Here is a 15,781-nt window from a genome sequence, read left to right as displayed (position 1 = left end):
CTTTGGTCTCTTTGAGGAGGGACCAGGAGGTCAGAGTGTGTATCCTTAATATGGTGTCGCAGGCAACCTGGGCATGTCTTTAGTTACTGGGTTCCAGGTCCAGGCACTGAACAAGGGACCATAAGATTTCACTGGTGTGACTGCACTCAGCCTCCTGATCATCCATCCCCAGTGTCTCCTGATGGTGTAAGGTGAATCAACTGTAGCCGTCGGAATCCATGGGCACTTTGATGCAAAAAAGGCCCATCACAGTTGACCTGCAATGGGCCCGCATGGCCTGGCCCCTGTACTGCCACCTGCATCCAGCACCAGGTGCGAGCTGCCCTGGGCAGGGTGTGTAGACAGACTCCAAAGGAAGTGACAGTAGAAGCCTTTCTGCTGACAGCATTTCTAGCAGCCGGGACAAGTCCTTCTGGAAGGCAGGTCTAGGCGGCCCATCTCAGAGCCCAGCACACAGTCTTGGGAGAAGCCACCAAAGTTGACAGGGTCAGGCTCTTGAGGATGTAGAGGAGCACAGGGGCAGAGCTCAGGTGGACAGATTAACCTTCAGCAAGCAGAGGGGAAACTCACCCTGATGGGGGAGGAGAAGGTGGTGAGAATGGGGTCAGATGAAGATAAGGGTTTGAGCAGAGGGACAAGGTGTTGGGGAAATCAAGCCTAATAACCTTCATTTTATTTGTAAAATTAGAAGCACCTTATGTGGTGAGCTTGAGCTTGGGGAGGGTTAGGGCTTGAGGAGAAGAGCCCCTGAGGTCACTGCCCTGCCCCTGACGCTGACCGCTGACCGCCGCAGGTTCTCAGCAAAGCCCAGCGCGGGAGGGCGGCGATTCTCCCTCCCGGCCCCGCCCCCAACACCGCCCCTCCGCCTCCCGGCCCCGCCCCTCATTCTCCCGGCCCCGCCCACAGCCCCTCCCCTCCGCCTCCCGGCCCCGCCCCAGCCCCTCCTCCCGTCCACGTCCCTCCCAGGCCCCGCCCCTTCGCCTCCCTGTCCCGCCCCCTCTTCCAGGCCCCGCCCATCCTCCCGGCCTGGCTCCCCAACACCGCCCACCCGCCTCCCGGCCCCGCCCCTATCCCCGCCCCTCCGCCTCCCGGCCCCGCCCCCTCCCGCCCCGGCCCCGCCCATCCTCCTCCAGGCCCCGCCCACAGCCCCGCCCCTCCGCCTCCCGGCCCCGCCCCGCCGGAGCCCCGGGGAAGCGAAGGCGCGCTCGGCCTCTCGGCGCTCGCTTGCTCGCGTCTGGCGGGGGCGGGGCGGGGCGGGGCGGCGGCGGGGGCGGGGCCTCGGCGGGACTGGCGGCCTGGGGTGCGGGCGGCCGGGCGCATGGAGGGGCCGCGGGCCGCGGCGGGCGGGGACGTCTCCCTGCACAACTTCAGCGCGAGGCTGTGGGAGCAGCTCGTGCACTTCCACGTCATGCGGCTGACCGACTCGCTCTTCCTGTGGGTGGGGGCCACGCCGCACCTGCGCAACCTCGCCGTGGCCATGTGCAACCGCTACGTGAGTGCCGGCGGGGGGGCGGGGGTCCTGGGGACCGGGCGGGGCGGGGTCGGAGGGGGTCAGGGTGGGGGCGGGGTCGGAGGAGGTCAGGGTCGCGGCGGGGTCCTGGGGACCGGGCGGGGCGGGGTCGGAGGAGGTCAGGGTCGCGGCGGGGGGGCGGGGGGGCGGCGGTTGGTGGAAGGCGGGGTCCCGGGGGTCAGGCCGGTGTGGGGCCGGGCCGGGCCGGGCCTGGAGGGAGGGAGAGTAGCCGCGGTGCCGGCCCCCTGGGTCCGCGGGCTGCCCTCAGGCCTCTCTGCGCCCAGGGACCCCTTCCTGTGATGCCCTGGGGAACGGGTCGGGCTGGGCCTGCAGCACCCGGGGGCGGAGTGAGGTCAGGCCCAGGCGGCCGCCCGCCCGTCAAGGCGCGCCTCCCTGTGGTTGCGGTGCTCAGGCCTCAGGGCCTCGTGGTGGGCCCCCTGCTCTCCCGTCACACTCTCGCCCTGGGCGAGGGCACCCACCTCCGGGTTTGATGCCTCCTCTATACTGACCGCACCGAATCGTGCGTGTGTTTCTAGGCCAGCCCTCTGCCCAGTTGTGGACTCCTGTGCCCCGGCCTGGAAGCCCGGTAGGCACCTCCCACTAGCCGCCCCGGGGTGGGGTGGCACCGCCTAGCCTTCCCGACCTGCTGCTTGCAGGGCAGGGCAGCCCGTCCGAGCCGCGGAAGCCCCACCTGAACCTTGACTCCTCTCTTCCGTGCTCCGCCTGGCCTGTGTCCCCGCATCTGTGGGCCCTGCCTTCCATCAGACCTGAGGGGGAGTCCATCCAGCCGGGGGGGCGACCCCAAAGGGTAGAGGCCTGGAGGCCGGGAGGCAGGGTCAGGGAAAGAGTTCACCCACCGCAGAACAAAGGAGACAGGTTTATTGGATGCCCCACAAGGGAGAGGCTGTCCCCCAGGAGGCAGTGGTGGCAGGGGAGGAGGTATGGGAACGTAAGGCGTTCTCCTCCTTCTCTGGTACCTGTGTTGGGGGGTTAGCTAGGGCTTAGGCGGGTCACCTCAGGGGCCTGTTTGGGGCTGGAGGTCACTGTGGGCCCTTCTACCTTACTTCGGTTTCCAGTGTTCAAGGTGACGACCTCAAAGGGATCTCTGCACACCCATCGCCTCCTTTTGGGCTTGTCCCCCTGGGCCAAGCCTGCAGCATCCCCTTGGCTCCTGGCCTGATTCCCCCTTTGCTGCCTCTGTTAATTTCTTAGAGCTGCTGCAGCCAAGTGCCACAAGCTGGGCGGTTTAAACCAACCAAGATTGATCCTCTCGCGGGTTAGAAGGCTGGAGGTCTGAAATCGAGGTGTCAGCAGGGCTGGTCCTTCGGGAGGCTCAGAGGGAGAACTCTTCCCGTGACTCTCCCATCTTTTGGGGGTGCTGGCAGTCCTTGGCATTCCTTGGCTTGCAGCTTCACCACTCAAGACTCTGCAGTGCCACTGGCCTTCTTTTCTGTGTGTCTTTTCATGTAAAGACGCCAGTCATAATAAATTGAGAGTCTACCCTATTCCAGTACGACGGCATCTTCAATGACAGCTTAATTACATCTGCAGAGACCCTATTTCCAATTTAAAAAAGTCACATTCACAGGTGCTAGGGGTTAGCATGTGCGCTTGTCTTTTTGGGGGACACGATTCAGCCCACAATGCTGCCTTATGGCCATTTATAGGGCAGCAGACAGCAATCAGATATTGTCATTCCCTGGCTCCAGGCCTTTCAGGAGGTACACTCGGAGCACAGTTCAGAGACTTGACAGTAACCCTTAAGCTCTGTTACCTGGCGGGGCTCCCCTGCTCCCGCCCTCGCCCTCCTCCCGGCCCACTCACAGGCCTCTTGGCTGCTCTAGTGCATGGGCTTGTCCCCAGGTATTGCTCCCTCTGCAGATTGTCATCAGTATCCATAGTGGTGGTGGTGAGGTTTGTCTTTTTATGGTCTTTGTAACCTGAATGCTTGACAAGCCACTCATTAAATTGGTTTTGAAGGAATGAATGAGGCCCCCCTCGGGGAACTCCAGGTTTGCTAGGGAAGGCTACCAGTAATCTGCATCCTGGTAGGCAGTAGGGATTGTAATCTCTGAGGGCCCTTGGGGTGGTGGGAAATCAGAGGAGTGAGCCATCAGGCAGGACCTGGGCAAAGTTTCGGGAAGGAGATAGCCTCTGAATGGGACTTCTGGATAGCTTCATACAATATCCCACTTCTGCCTTTGTCCTTCTTGCTGTTCTTTTTCCTGGGCAGGTTTTCTTTTATTTCTTTTCTAGTGGGTACCGGCAGCTGGGCCTTTGGGCAGCTGGCAATTCCTTCTTTCATTGGAGGAGAGGTAAAGGGCCTGCAGGGGCATGGGGTGATGGGTGGGGTTGTGTGTTTGGAGGTTGTGGTACCCTGGAGCCACCTCACCATCTCTCTTTTCTAGTCCTTAGACTGTAGTGATAGACAGTGGCTAAGGCTGTGGGTCACATGGGGCCCAGGACTGCTCATTGGTAAGACCAGGCATTGCTTCCTTGAGTCAATTTCAAGATTCCTCCTGTGGGCTGCTTTGGCACACTAGCAATCTGACCATTTGGGAGTTATAGCTCCTACTAGGGTTTATTTTCTCAACTGGAAGGTCACACTAAACCAAGATCAGGTAGGAAAAGGAAAAGGGGCCAGTCTCTGTTACCAGACCTGTCAGAACTTCAGTCCTACTCATTGGCCTCGTTGTGTACTTGTATGTTGTCTTCTGGGGCAGAGAACCCACTCTCCAGCTGGAGAGAAGAGGTATAAACCATAACTTAAGGCAGGAAACACAAGATTCCTGTGGAACAGGGCTTGGCAAACCATTGCCTAGGGGATGGCCTGCCTTCTACTTTTATAACCAAGGTTTTGGAACATAGTTCTGCCCATCTATTCCGTAATGTCTGTTGCAGCTTTTGTATATTGATGGCAGAGTCAAACAGTTAAAATAAAAACTAAGTGATTTATCCTCTGGCCCTTCTTAGAAAAAGGGTTTTGGACCATGCATGGAGAGTGAGACCAAAGGGTCGCTGACGTCTCCTCCTCCTCCCTTCCCCCTCGATCCCCACATATAAGACCATGTAGAACAAAACCATACTACTCTGCTGCTCTTCCAGCTAGCCTGCCTTGCATCGAGTGGTCTATTTATGGCACTGAGAGGCATTAGAACAAGGATGATATAGAGTCCCTCAACATGGTGGAGGCCCATGACCTGGGAAGAAGGGACACTGGGGCCCTGTCTGCTCAGATGATTTAGGATGTGGTGAGCACACTTTGAGTGGACAGTGGTGCTCCAGCCATAGTAAAACTGAGCATGTATGTGCCTGGGAGACCAGCTGGGCATAGTATGATTTTGAAAATAATAAAGTACTGAGTAGGGTAACAATATGTGGTTTTTAGTTTTGTTTTTGGTGGGAAACGATCACCTTAAGGTAGATTTTCTGTTTCTAAAAGTTTAACTGTAAATACTGTTAGCATACAGCTGAATATTGAACTTGAAACTTGTAAACAGCAAATTCATTAATTGAGTTCACGATTTTGTTATCTTTTCAACAAAAAAGCTTGCAGTAAATGCTTTCATTCTTATCCTCTGTTTTTTGATCATCTCTTATAGACCTCAACAAGTTCTTTCTCCTTTTGAAGTGACTTTGAACCTCTAGGAGACAAGGAGCAGTCTCTGATCTGTGCCCTGCTCACAGTATCTGGCACATAGTAGGTGTTTATTCAGTTTACTTGTCTCTACCTGGACAATGTAGGGGAATGGGTGCCCACCCCAGAGCCTCTGGTTGCACAGGCTAGTTCCTCCAAAAATCTTGCCCTGTGGTGGGGGAGGAGTTAAGATGGTGGAGGAGTAGGGGGACCCTAAGCTTGTCTCATCCCTTGAACACAGTTAGTGATCAAATCATTCTGAACACTAAAAGAATCAACAATAGGTCTCAGAGAACAAAAACTGCAAGTCTACCAGTAGAAAAGTGACCACCTTTTGGATGGTGGGAGGTATGTAGAGTTCACTTAGGGGAGGTAAAGCTGTGGGTACAGAGGTGGGGAGGGAGCCTGCTTATGGAGGCTGCCACAAAGTATTTGAGCAATGGAGTGCAAAATCTGAACTTGTAGCAGTCTACTGTCGTGGGGGTTGTGCCTGGCTTGAAGGTGCTTAGGTGGTGAAGCAGGGCAGAGTGCCAGAAGTGACAGGGTGGTCTAAGGATTCCCTGGGTCGCAGGAAGAATGGGTGGCGCCAAGGTGCTGGGCTGTTCCTAGGCATAGGAGTGGGGATGCTGGCTGAGAGCAGTGGGTCTTGGTGCTGGCTTTCTGCTCTGACTTGCTGTAACTGTGAACTGCTGTGTGGTGGTGAGACTGCTTTCCTGGGATGGACAGAAAATGGCAGAAGTGCAGAGAGACCCTCTCCCGGAGGAACAATATGGGTCCATGCTGTGGGAGTCCCTAAAATTTGTAGTTTTGAAACTAAGTCATGTGCCTGAGATAAAAAAAAAAAACCTCAGGAACATCAGTTTCTGATGGAAACTGGGAACTGGAGGGGTGATTGATTGCTCTTCCATGAGGGCTCAGTGAAGAGTTGGGGGGAGTGAACTTTCCACTCCAGGGCTGGAGAGCCTGTGGTGGCCTATCCTGTCCGTCAGCATCCAAGGCCTTCAGGGAACAAAACAGCACCACCTAGTGGAGGCCGGGTCGCTTACAACAAGCCATGCTCCCTGGTGTCCAGGAGGCCTGTTTCCACTATGGCCAGTCCACCTGCGAATCAGCCCAGCAGGCCCCTATGCATAGAAGACCAGCACACACAACTGGCTGGCACCAAGTCTACTAATCATAGAGTGCTACAGAGTTTCAGCTCTAGGGGGAAATAGGATCTAGCTTCCTTTTTGTTTGTATTCTTTATTTATTATTCATTCTCTTTTATCAATTCCTTTTTTAATTAATATTTTAGAATTTTATTTATGTATTTTAGACATATTTTTTATTTTTTGATTTATTTTCATTGTATTTATGTATTTTTAAAGATTTTATTTATTCTTGAAAGACGCAGAAAGAGAGAAGCAGAGACACAGGCAGAGGTAGAAACAGGCTTCATGCAGGGAGCCCAATGTGAGACTTGATCCTGGGACCCCAGGATCATGCCCTGAGCCAAAAGCAGACGCTCAACCGCTGAGCCACCCAGGAGTCCCTATTTTTTAAATTTTCCTTTAATAAGCAGACCAAAACACACCAGGATCTAGTTTTTTTTTTTGTGTTTTTTGGTACTTTTTCTTTTCTTTTTTTTTGAGTGTGTTTTTTGTTTGTTTTATGTCTTCTTTTGTGGACAAAATGATGAGATACAGAAATTCACCCTGAAAGAAATAACAAGAAGTAGAACTCATGGCAAGGGACTTAATCAATACCGTTAAAAGTAAGATGTCTGAACTAGAATATACTTATTTATTTCTAAAAAATTTTATTTATATATTTGGGAGAGAAAGAGAGAAGGAGCAAGTGCACGAGCTGGGGAGGGAGTGGTGGGCAGAGGGGCAGAGGGAGAAGAAAACGTAGACTTCCCACTGAGCAGGGAGCCCAACATAGGGCTTGATCCCAGGACCATGAGATCATGACCTGAGCCAAAGGCAGATGGTTAACCGACTGAGCCACCTACCTGTTCCTGAACTAGAATTTCAAACAATGATAAGGAGACTAGTGGGGCTTGAAAAAAGCATAGAAGACACTAGAGAATCCCTTACTACAGAGATAGAAGAACTAAAATTTAGTCAGGGTGAAACTAAAAATGCTATAGCCGAGATGCAATCCCAAGTGGAAGCCATAAAAATGAGGATGGACAAATCAGAGGAGTGAATCAGTGATATAGAAGATAAAATTATGGAAAATAATGAAGTTGAAAAGAAGAGGGAAAAAAGGTAATGGATCATGAAGGTAGACGTAGGGAACTCAGCGACTTATTAAAATATAATAACATTCATATCATAGGAATCCCAGAAGATGAAGAGAAAGAGAAGGTTTATTTGAATAAATTATAGCTAAAAACTTTCCTAATCTGGGGAAGGACACAGACATCAAAATCCAAGAAGCACAAAGAACTGCCAGTAAATTCAGCAAAAGCTGACCATTGCCAAGGGATATCAGTCAAATTCAGAAAATACACAGATAAGGAAAGAATCCTGAAAGCAACAAGGGAAAAAAAGTCCTTAACCTGCAAAGGAAGACAGATGAGGTTCGCAGCAGATCTATCCACAGAAACTTGGCAGGCCGGAAGGTAGTGGCAGGTTATATTCAACGTATTGAATGGGAAAACTATGCAGCCAAGAATTTTTTTATCCAGCAAGGCAGTCATTCAGAACAGGAGGAGAGATAAAGAGTCCCAGACAAACAAAAACTAAAGAGTTCATGCCCACTAAACCAGCCCTACATGAAATTTTAAGGGGGACTCTTCAAGTGGAGAAAAAAAAAATCAAAAGCAACAAAGACTAGAAAGGACAGAGAACCTCACCGGGAACACCAATTTTACAAGTAAGGCAATGGCAGTAAATTAATGTCTTTCAGGAATCACTCTGAATGTAAATGGACTAAATGCTCCAATCAAAAGATACAGGGTATCAGAATGGATTAAAAAAACAAGATCCCCATCCATATGTTGACTAGAAGACACTCATTTTAGACCTAACGACAGCTCCGATAAAAAGTGAGGGGATGGAGAACCATCTATCATGCTAATGGATATCAAAAGAAAGCCAGGGTAGCCATACTTAATATCAGAAAAACTAGATTTTAAAACAAAGACTGTAATAAGAGATAAAAGAAGGGCATTATATCATAATTAAGGGGTCTGTCCATCAAGAAGACCTAATAATTGTAAGTATTTATACCCCCATCTTGGGAGCGCCCAAATATGTAAATCAATTATAAACATAAAGTCTTTAATAATAGTACAATAATAGTAGGGGACTTTAACATCCCACTCACAGCAATGGACAGAAAGTCAACAAGAAAGTAGTGGCTTTGAATGATACACTGGGCCAGATGGACTTACCAGATATATTCAGAACATTTCATCGTAAAGCAGCAGAATACATGTTTTCAAGTGCACTATCAAACTCTTGATCTAACATCTTTTTATGATTAGCATGCATAATAGGATTCGTAGTAAAAATGGAACATTCTCCAGAATAGATCATGTACCGGGTCAGAAACAACCCTCAACAAGTACAAAAAGGTCGAGATCATACCATGTGTGTTTTCAGACCACAACTCTGAAACTTGAAGTCAACCACAAGAAAAAATTTGGAAAGACCTCAAATACATGGAGGTTAAAGAATAGCCTACTAAAGAATGAATGGGTCAACCAGGAAATTAAAGAAGAAATTAAAAAAAATGAAGCAAATGGAAATGAATGCACAGTGGTCACAAACCTTTGGGATACAGCAAGGCCTACTTCAAGAAACAACAAAAGTCTCAAATACAAAACTTAACCTTATACCTAAAGGAGCTAGAAAAGGAGCAGCCAGTCCACTCTCACCATTACTATTTAATATAGTACTGGAAGTCTTAGCCTCAGCAATCAGACAACAAAAATAAAGGTATCCAGATCGGCAAGGAAGAAGTTAAACTGTCACTATTTGCAGAGAGCATGATACTCTAGAAGATGCAAACAATTCCATCAAAAAATTGCTAGAAGTGATGTGTGAATTCAGCAAAGTTGCAGGATATAAAATCAGTGTGGAGAAATCTGTTGCATTTCTATATACCAACGTTGAAACAGCAGCAAAAGAAATAAAAGATGTTATCCCATTTGCAAATGCATCAAAAACAATAAGATACCTAGGAATAAACCTAACTTAAGAGGTGAAAGATCTGTACTGTGGAAACTGTAGAACACTTATGAAAGAAATTGAAAGAGGAGACAAAGAAATGGAAAAGCATTCCATGCTCATGGATTGGAAGAACAAACATTGTTAAAAAGTCTATACTACCCAAAGCAATCTACACATTTTATGTGGTCTGTGTCAAAATATGACAAGTATTATTCACAGAGCTAGAACATGTAATACTAAAATTTGTATGGAAGTACAAAAGACCCCAAATAGCGAAAGGAATCCTGAAAAAAACAGCTGGAAGGATCACAATTCTGGGTTTCAAGATCTATTACAAAGCTATAATCATTAAGACAACACGGTACTGGTAGAAAAACAGACACACTGATCAATAGAACAGAATAGAGAACCCAGAAATGGACCCACAACTCTATGGTCAAGTAACCTTTAACAAAGCAGGAAAGAATATCCAATGGGAAAAAGATAGTCTCTTCAAGAAATAGTGTTGGGAAACTGCAGAAGAATGAAGCTGGACCACTTTCTTAAACCAGACACACAAAGTCAAAATGGATGAAAGACCTAAATGTGAGACAGGCAACCATCAACATCCTAGAGGAGAACACAGGCGGTAACCTCTTTGACCTTGACCTTGGCCGCAGCAACTTTTTAGTAGACACATTGCTGGAGGCCAGTGAAACAAGCAAAAATGAACTATTGGGACCTCATCAAGATAAAAAGCTTTTACACAGTGAAGGAAACAGTCAACAAAACTAAAAGGCAGCCTGTGGAATGGGACAAGGTATTTGCAGATGACACATCCGATAAAGGGTTAGTATCCAAATTCTAGAAAGAACTTATTAAACTCAACACCTAAAAAACAAATAATCCAGTTAAGAAATGGGCAGAAGACATGAACAGACATTTTACCAAAGAAGACATCCAGAAGGCCAACAGACCCGTGAAAGGATGCTCAGCATTACTCATCATCAGGGAAATACAAATCAAAACCATGATGAGATACCGCCTCACATCAGTCAGAATGGCTAAAGATAACAACCCAGGAAATGCTACATGGTGAGGATGCGGAGAAGGGGGAACCCTCTTACCCTGTTGGTGGGAATGCAAACTGGTGCAGCCAGTGTGGAAAACACTGTGGGGGTTCCCCAAGAAGTTCAAAATACCCTCGGAGCCAGCAATTGCAATACTAGGTATTTACCCAAAGGATACAAAAATACTGATCTGAAGTGATACATGCACCCCGATGTTCACAGCAGCATCATCAACAGCCAAACTATAGAGAGAGCCCAAATGTCCGTCAACAGATGACCGCATAAAGAAGATGTGGTATGTATACAATGGATATTACTCAGCCATCAAAAAGAATGAAATCTTACCATTTGCAACGACGTGGATTGAGCTAGAGTGTATTATGCTAAGTGAAATAAGTCAGAGAAAGGCAAATGCCATATGATCTTACTTATAGGTGGAATATATGAAAGAAAACAGAGGAACATACATTATGGGAAGTGGGGAAAAGAAGGGGAGGAAACAAACCATGAAAGTCTTAAAGATAGAGAACAAACAGGGTTAATGGAGGGAGGTGGGTGGGGAATGGGGATTAAGGAGGGTGCATGTGATGAGCAACTGGGTGTTGCATGTAAGTGATGGGTCACCAAATTCTGTTCCTGAAACCCGTATTGCACTGTGTGTTAACTAAAAATTAAAAAGGAGAGAAAAAGGCAAAAAAAAAAAAAAAAAAGTCTTTGCTGAGGCTGTTTCTTTTAGAAGACTAGTATTTTGATAAAGGTAATTTTGACTATAATATAAGTTAGTTTTTTTCTTTTAAGCTAGGAATTTTAATGGTAAGGGGGATTACTTCCATAGTAATTGGAGGTTAGAGTTCTATATTTCAGAAGGGCCACATTTATTTCTTTAGTTTTACTGCTTCTTACCTGAAATGAGGATTGGTCTGACATACTCTGAGCTTTCTATTTTCATTATTTGGACGCTGATGGCTGATGCCCTTTGGCGGAGTCCTAGGGCCCTTGTTGACCTTGAAGGGCCCAGACACCTTCAGGGGAGACAAGGAGATAGGCACCCTGCCTTCTCAGCTGATGGCTAACTTGGCGGCCAGAGGGACCTGGAGGCACCTGGCACCCAGACTCTGTGATGAGCTTTCTTCAGGCTGTGCCCTTAATGATCTTGTTTGCTCCCGTCTTAGTCGTAATGTTGCCCTACAGCATTGCTTTGGAGTTTCCAACACTCAAAGAAGCCTTTTATGTAAAACAAACCTTCCAACTTACTGTCAGCACTGTGATGCCAGCTTCAGTGACCGTCTTCATCCATCCCGGCTGTCTGTTCTCCTGCGGTAGAGGGTCAGCCCACCTGGCTGTTGGTACAGGTGCCAGACCTTCTGGTGGTGAATGTCTGACCTCCCGGGACCTGCCGCTTGCCCACCCTCATGAAGAATCAGAAGCCGCAGACGCTTGGCTGATGGAGAAGCAGCATTGTGTTCTCTGTTTTCCCTTTAGGATTCCATCCCCGTGTCTACCTCCCTCCTCGGAGACACTTCTGACACGACCTCCACTGGCCTTGCGCAGCGCTTAGGTATGTACCTGTGGCCGGTGCTGCAGACGCAGCCCGATGGGGAGGGACCTTACTGTTCGATGGAACCACGAGGCTGGTCACTTCAGAAGGAGAGAATCCTTCTCCCGAGAGAGGAGCGCAGACCTCTGTATGTTGGGCCTCCTCTAAGGAGGGCTTATCCGTGCCCACGTCCCGTGTCAGGGCCGGCATGTTCTCCAGGTCAGTAAGTGACAAGGTGACTCCGCATGAGAGGAGAGTGAGTGATGCCCACAGTGCCCATCGGGCGGTGGCTCTGGGTCACCTCTGCATGATCGGGGGAGCCCGTGGAGCAGGGTGCCTGTACCGTGCAGGAGGGACTGTCCTCTGCTCTCCGTGTGGTGTCGTTCAGAGCTTGCGGGAGAGGAGGCTGGCCTGACGTGAGTGCGGTGTGGACGGTGGTGAGCAGCACTGTGAGGAAGGACGTGCCTCACACACATACTGTCTATAACTGCCTGGGTAGTCCAGGGACAGATGTGGTGTGTGCTGCCCCCCGCCAGTGCCACGGGGTGCCTGGAGACTCGGGACAGCAGGGTAGCCTGGGCCTCCCCCTGGGTCTCCGTACTCACCGGGGGTCCCCGCTGGCTCCCTGCACATGCACGTGCCGGTCGGTTCTGTCAACCTGATCCTGGCCAGGTGGGCGTTTGTGTGCCAGTGACTCCGGGGAGCACCCGCGGGAACACGGCCACACAGTGGAGCGGGGATGGGGCGTGGTGGGCAGGGTGAGGGCTGGGCGCCCTGGGCGTGTCACCCTGAGCCCTGGGCGTGAGCAGGGCGGAGACCACACGGGTGGCCATGGCCGCGCAGGAACCTAACCTCCGGTGAGAGAAACCTGGCTGGTCTCTAGTGTGCACTAGTTACCCCCCTAGTAGGTACTTGGTAACCTCTTCCTAGGAAGTAATTTTAGATTTAAAGGAAACTTGTGGCACAGATACAGGAGTTCCTGCCTTTGCCTCCACCTGCATTCCCGGTTGTTCCCACTCCCTGCGTTGATACTGTTGATTTGTTCTGAACCACGTGAAAGTGAGTGGAAGACAAGATGCCCCTTTGCTCCTCCCTGCGCCCTGCCCTGCCTGGCCCGGGGGACCCGTGGGCGTGCTCGCGTTTATAGAGCCGGGGAACTGGGGGGACGGCTCCCGCTAGATAAGGCTGGCGGAGCTTGTTCGCTGTGCCACCATTCAGGTGGGCTCGGGGGAGTCCTAGCAATGGAAGCCGAGTAGCACTTTGCGTGCAACACGCTAGTTTGTGTGTGTGTATGTGTGTGTGCTTAGTTTTGTGCAAAGGATGTTTTTTTAAATTAATGTTTCTTCTCGTGTGGTTTACATCAGTTTATCATAATCTGTATAAATTGAAACAGAACATAGACAAATACGTCTTCACCAGCTTATTAAACTCAGAGATTAGCGGAGGGTCACCTCCTGCCTGTATCAACCAAACCCAGCAGCCGCAGCCCTTAGCCATTGCCCAGCAAGGACGGGCACACAGAAAAGGCGGAAAAGTCAGCGGTGTGATATAGCTGCTGGCAGCACCAAGGGACTGGTAATGCGCGGGTGCTGGGATGGTGGAGGGGCCGCCCAGTGCCACCCTGTCCTGTGCTGGTCCTCTCGAGCTTAGGTCTTGACCCTGCAGCTGGAAATGAATGACTTGCCTAGAGGGGTAACGGGAAGAGAGCGGAGTCCCGAGACAGGATGGTCTATGGAGGATGAAAGGAAGTAGGGACAGAGACCATCTAGTGGGTTCAGAGTAACCCCGGCAGCATTGGAGGGCTTTGGATGCACGGGGACGACCTTTCTCCACAGACCAGAGGGCAGAGCTGGGTCTGTGGGTGGACAGTGCGGCCGGTGCGGCCGGGCACAGTTGCGCTCCCTGTAGGGCCCTGTCTTGCAAGTACGTGGGAGTCAGAGTGGCCCCCACTGGGGGACGAGGAATTTCCTGCCACTGAACAGCAGGAGGCCAGGCGGGCTGTAGCATGACAGGTGCCATCTCCCCTGTCCTCTCCGCGTGGCAGGGCTGGCACGGTCCTCTGATGTGTGTGGGCTGGGGCGGGGGGCCCCGTGGGGAGTCGGGAGTTTGCACTTGCCCTGTGTGGGGGGAGGCCCCAGCACCCGTGTGGTCGGTGCTACAGCGTCTGCTTCAGCTGTTACGGGTTGTGCGGGAAGGGGCTCACGCGTGTCTCCATTGTCATTGAAAGTCGTACACTTGTGTGTGGGTTTGTGTGTCATAGAAATGTAGATGTTGGTAAGTGTTGTAGGATCATCTCCGGGAAGGGAGTGCAGTCGGCAGAGAGGGTGGTAGTGAAGGAGAACTTAAATACTTTACCTAAATATTTTAAAAAAGGAAAAAAGAAACCAGCTTTTTAGGTAGAATGGTGACATTTGACCATTAGTGGATCCCCCGGGGGGGCTTGTGACTGTAGCTCCCCCGCCGCCCCCCACTCCCCACCCCCTGCCGCCCCCACCCCACAGCTCTGGCTCGGGTGGTTCAGGTGGGGCCTGCGAAGGTGCAGGGGCTGCCGGGGCCCCGGTGGCAGAACCAGTGTCGTGGAGTGAGGGGGCCTGCCCGGAGCTCCCTGTTCTCTCCCACGACCCCACTGGTCTCCCCCGTGCGCTCCGCAGAGGCACCCACGGCCTCCCGGCCTTTCGGTCTCGCGGCGCTGATGTGTCTTCTCTTTTTAGCCCGGAAGACCAACAAACAGGTGTTTGTCAGCTATAACCTTCAAAACACGGACAGTAACTTCGCGTTACTGGTAGAAAACAGGATCAAGGAAGAAATGGACGCTTTTCCGGAGAAGTTCTAGAACGCAGAGTGGCCGCAGTGAGGATTTGTAACTTTTGTACGATACACGTTTAAATAAACGGACGGCGTTGCCCTGCCACTGGGTCAGTGTGTTTCTGTTCTGTTTCTAAGCCTTCGTCCTACTGACTTGCCTCTTCCGCTCTGCTGGGCCCAAGGCCGCGTTGGTCGGCCTGGGGGAGGAGAGGGGCGAAAAGGCGGCCCGAGTCCCCGTGCGGCCCCTCAGGAAGAGGGGCAGGGGCTCAGAGGAGGCTTCCTTGCTCTGACGGGAGGAAGTAAATCCTCCGGACCCTGCCGTGGCTGCTCCCAATTAGAATTCAGGCAACAAGTCTTTATAAAACACGTGCTGGGGTGTCTCCTTACGTCCCGCTCCGGCTGAGCCCTTCCCTGGCTCGGCTGTTCCCGCTGTCTTCTCCCTCGGGCCTGGGTTCGACTCCTGCTCCACGCCGCTCGCTGGATTTACGGACTCGGTGAAGTCTGTAAGTTCGCTGAGCCCTGTTTCCTCACCTGCAAATCGGGAATAATCTCTACCTGGCTGGGTTATTAGGACTAAACACACACACTCCGCAGATCACGTAAGCGTCATGGTACTTCGGTCAGTGACCGTGTTTACCTACTTTGTTTTTATGGATCCAGATGCTTTATTTAGCTCCTTGCTCCTCCCGTTCCCATTGTCTGTCTTTTCCCCCAAGTCCCAAGCACCTGCTTTGGTTACTTTAACGCTTAGCCTCTTCCCACCTGCCACTTGCAGTGGATTCCAATCTCTCTAGTTCCACATGCTACACGTTTCCGTTCACACCCTTTTCCAAAATCCAGTATTTCGTGGGCCAGGGGCTCCTAACTGCAGCTTCACATCCAAATCCCCGCGGGTGGCCCTCCCCCATAGCCCAGGCCTGGCCCTTCCCCAGAGGCGCAGAGGCCCCGGAACCCAGGCTTTGGCGGATGCGAAAAGCTCTCTGTGTGCTGCTCCGTACAGGTGAGGTTGGGGACCACTGGCAAAGAACCTTCCAGTTCTCAGGGTCCACCTGGACCCCTTTTGTTGCCAGAGGCGGATGG

General features: G+C 51.0%; 1 protein-coding gene and 1 long non-coding RNA gene across 2 annotated transcripts; both read left to right on the top strand.

Annotated features, from left to right (window-relative positions):
- Positions 1-1,269: 1,269 nt before the first annotated feature.
- PSMG4 (proteasome assembly chaperone 4) lies at positions 1,270-14,807 on the top strand. The gene is made up of 3 exons (XM_072814038.1): positions 1,270-1,492; positions 11,842-11,917; positions 14,608-14,807. The coding sequence occupies exons 1-3, from the start codon at positions 1,319-1,321 to the stop codon at positions 14,727-14,729; spliced, it is 372 nt and encodes a 123-aa protein (XP_072670139.1). The 5' UTR covers positions 1,270-1,318; the 3' UTR covers positions 14,730-14,807.
- LOC140626330 (uncharacterized) lies at positions 1,673-11,812 on the top strand. The gene is made up of 3 exons (XR_012025517.1): positions 1,673-2,096; positions 5,113-5,210; positions 11,551-11,812. It is a non-coding gene; the product is annotated as an uncharacterized lncRNA (long non-coding RNA).
- Positions 14,808-15,781: the final 974 nt, after the last annotated feature.

The sequence above is a fragment of the Canis lupus genome, chromosome 37 (genome assembly GCF_048164855.1).
Source record: "Canis lupus baileyi chromosome 37, mCanLup2.hap1, whole genome shotgun sequence".
Taxonomy (NCBI): domain Eukaryota; kingdom Metazoa; phylum Chordata; class Mammalia; order Carnivora; family Canidae; genus Canis; species Canis lupus.
Note: the sequence above shows the minus strand (reverse complement) of the source record. Positions and strands in the feature narration are given on the sequence as shown.

What these genes read in the sequence shown, in the direction of transcription:
- PSMG4 (XM_072814038.1), top strand. Translation starts at nt 1,319, where the DNA reads ATGGAGGGGCCGCGGGCCGCGGCGGGCGGGGACGTCTCCCTGCACAAC. An exon ending in TGGCCATGTGCAACCGCTAC is followed by an intron (nt 1,493 to 11,841) that starts GTGAGTGCCGGC and finishes TTTTCCCTTTAG; the next exon opens with GATTCCATCCCCGTGTCTAC. An exon ending in TGGCCTTGCGCAGCGCTTAG is followed by an intron (nt 11,918 to 14,607) that starts GTATGTACCTGT and finishes TTCTCTTTTTAG; the next exon opens with CCCGGAAGACCAACAAACAG.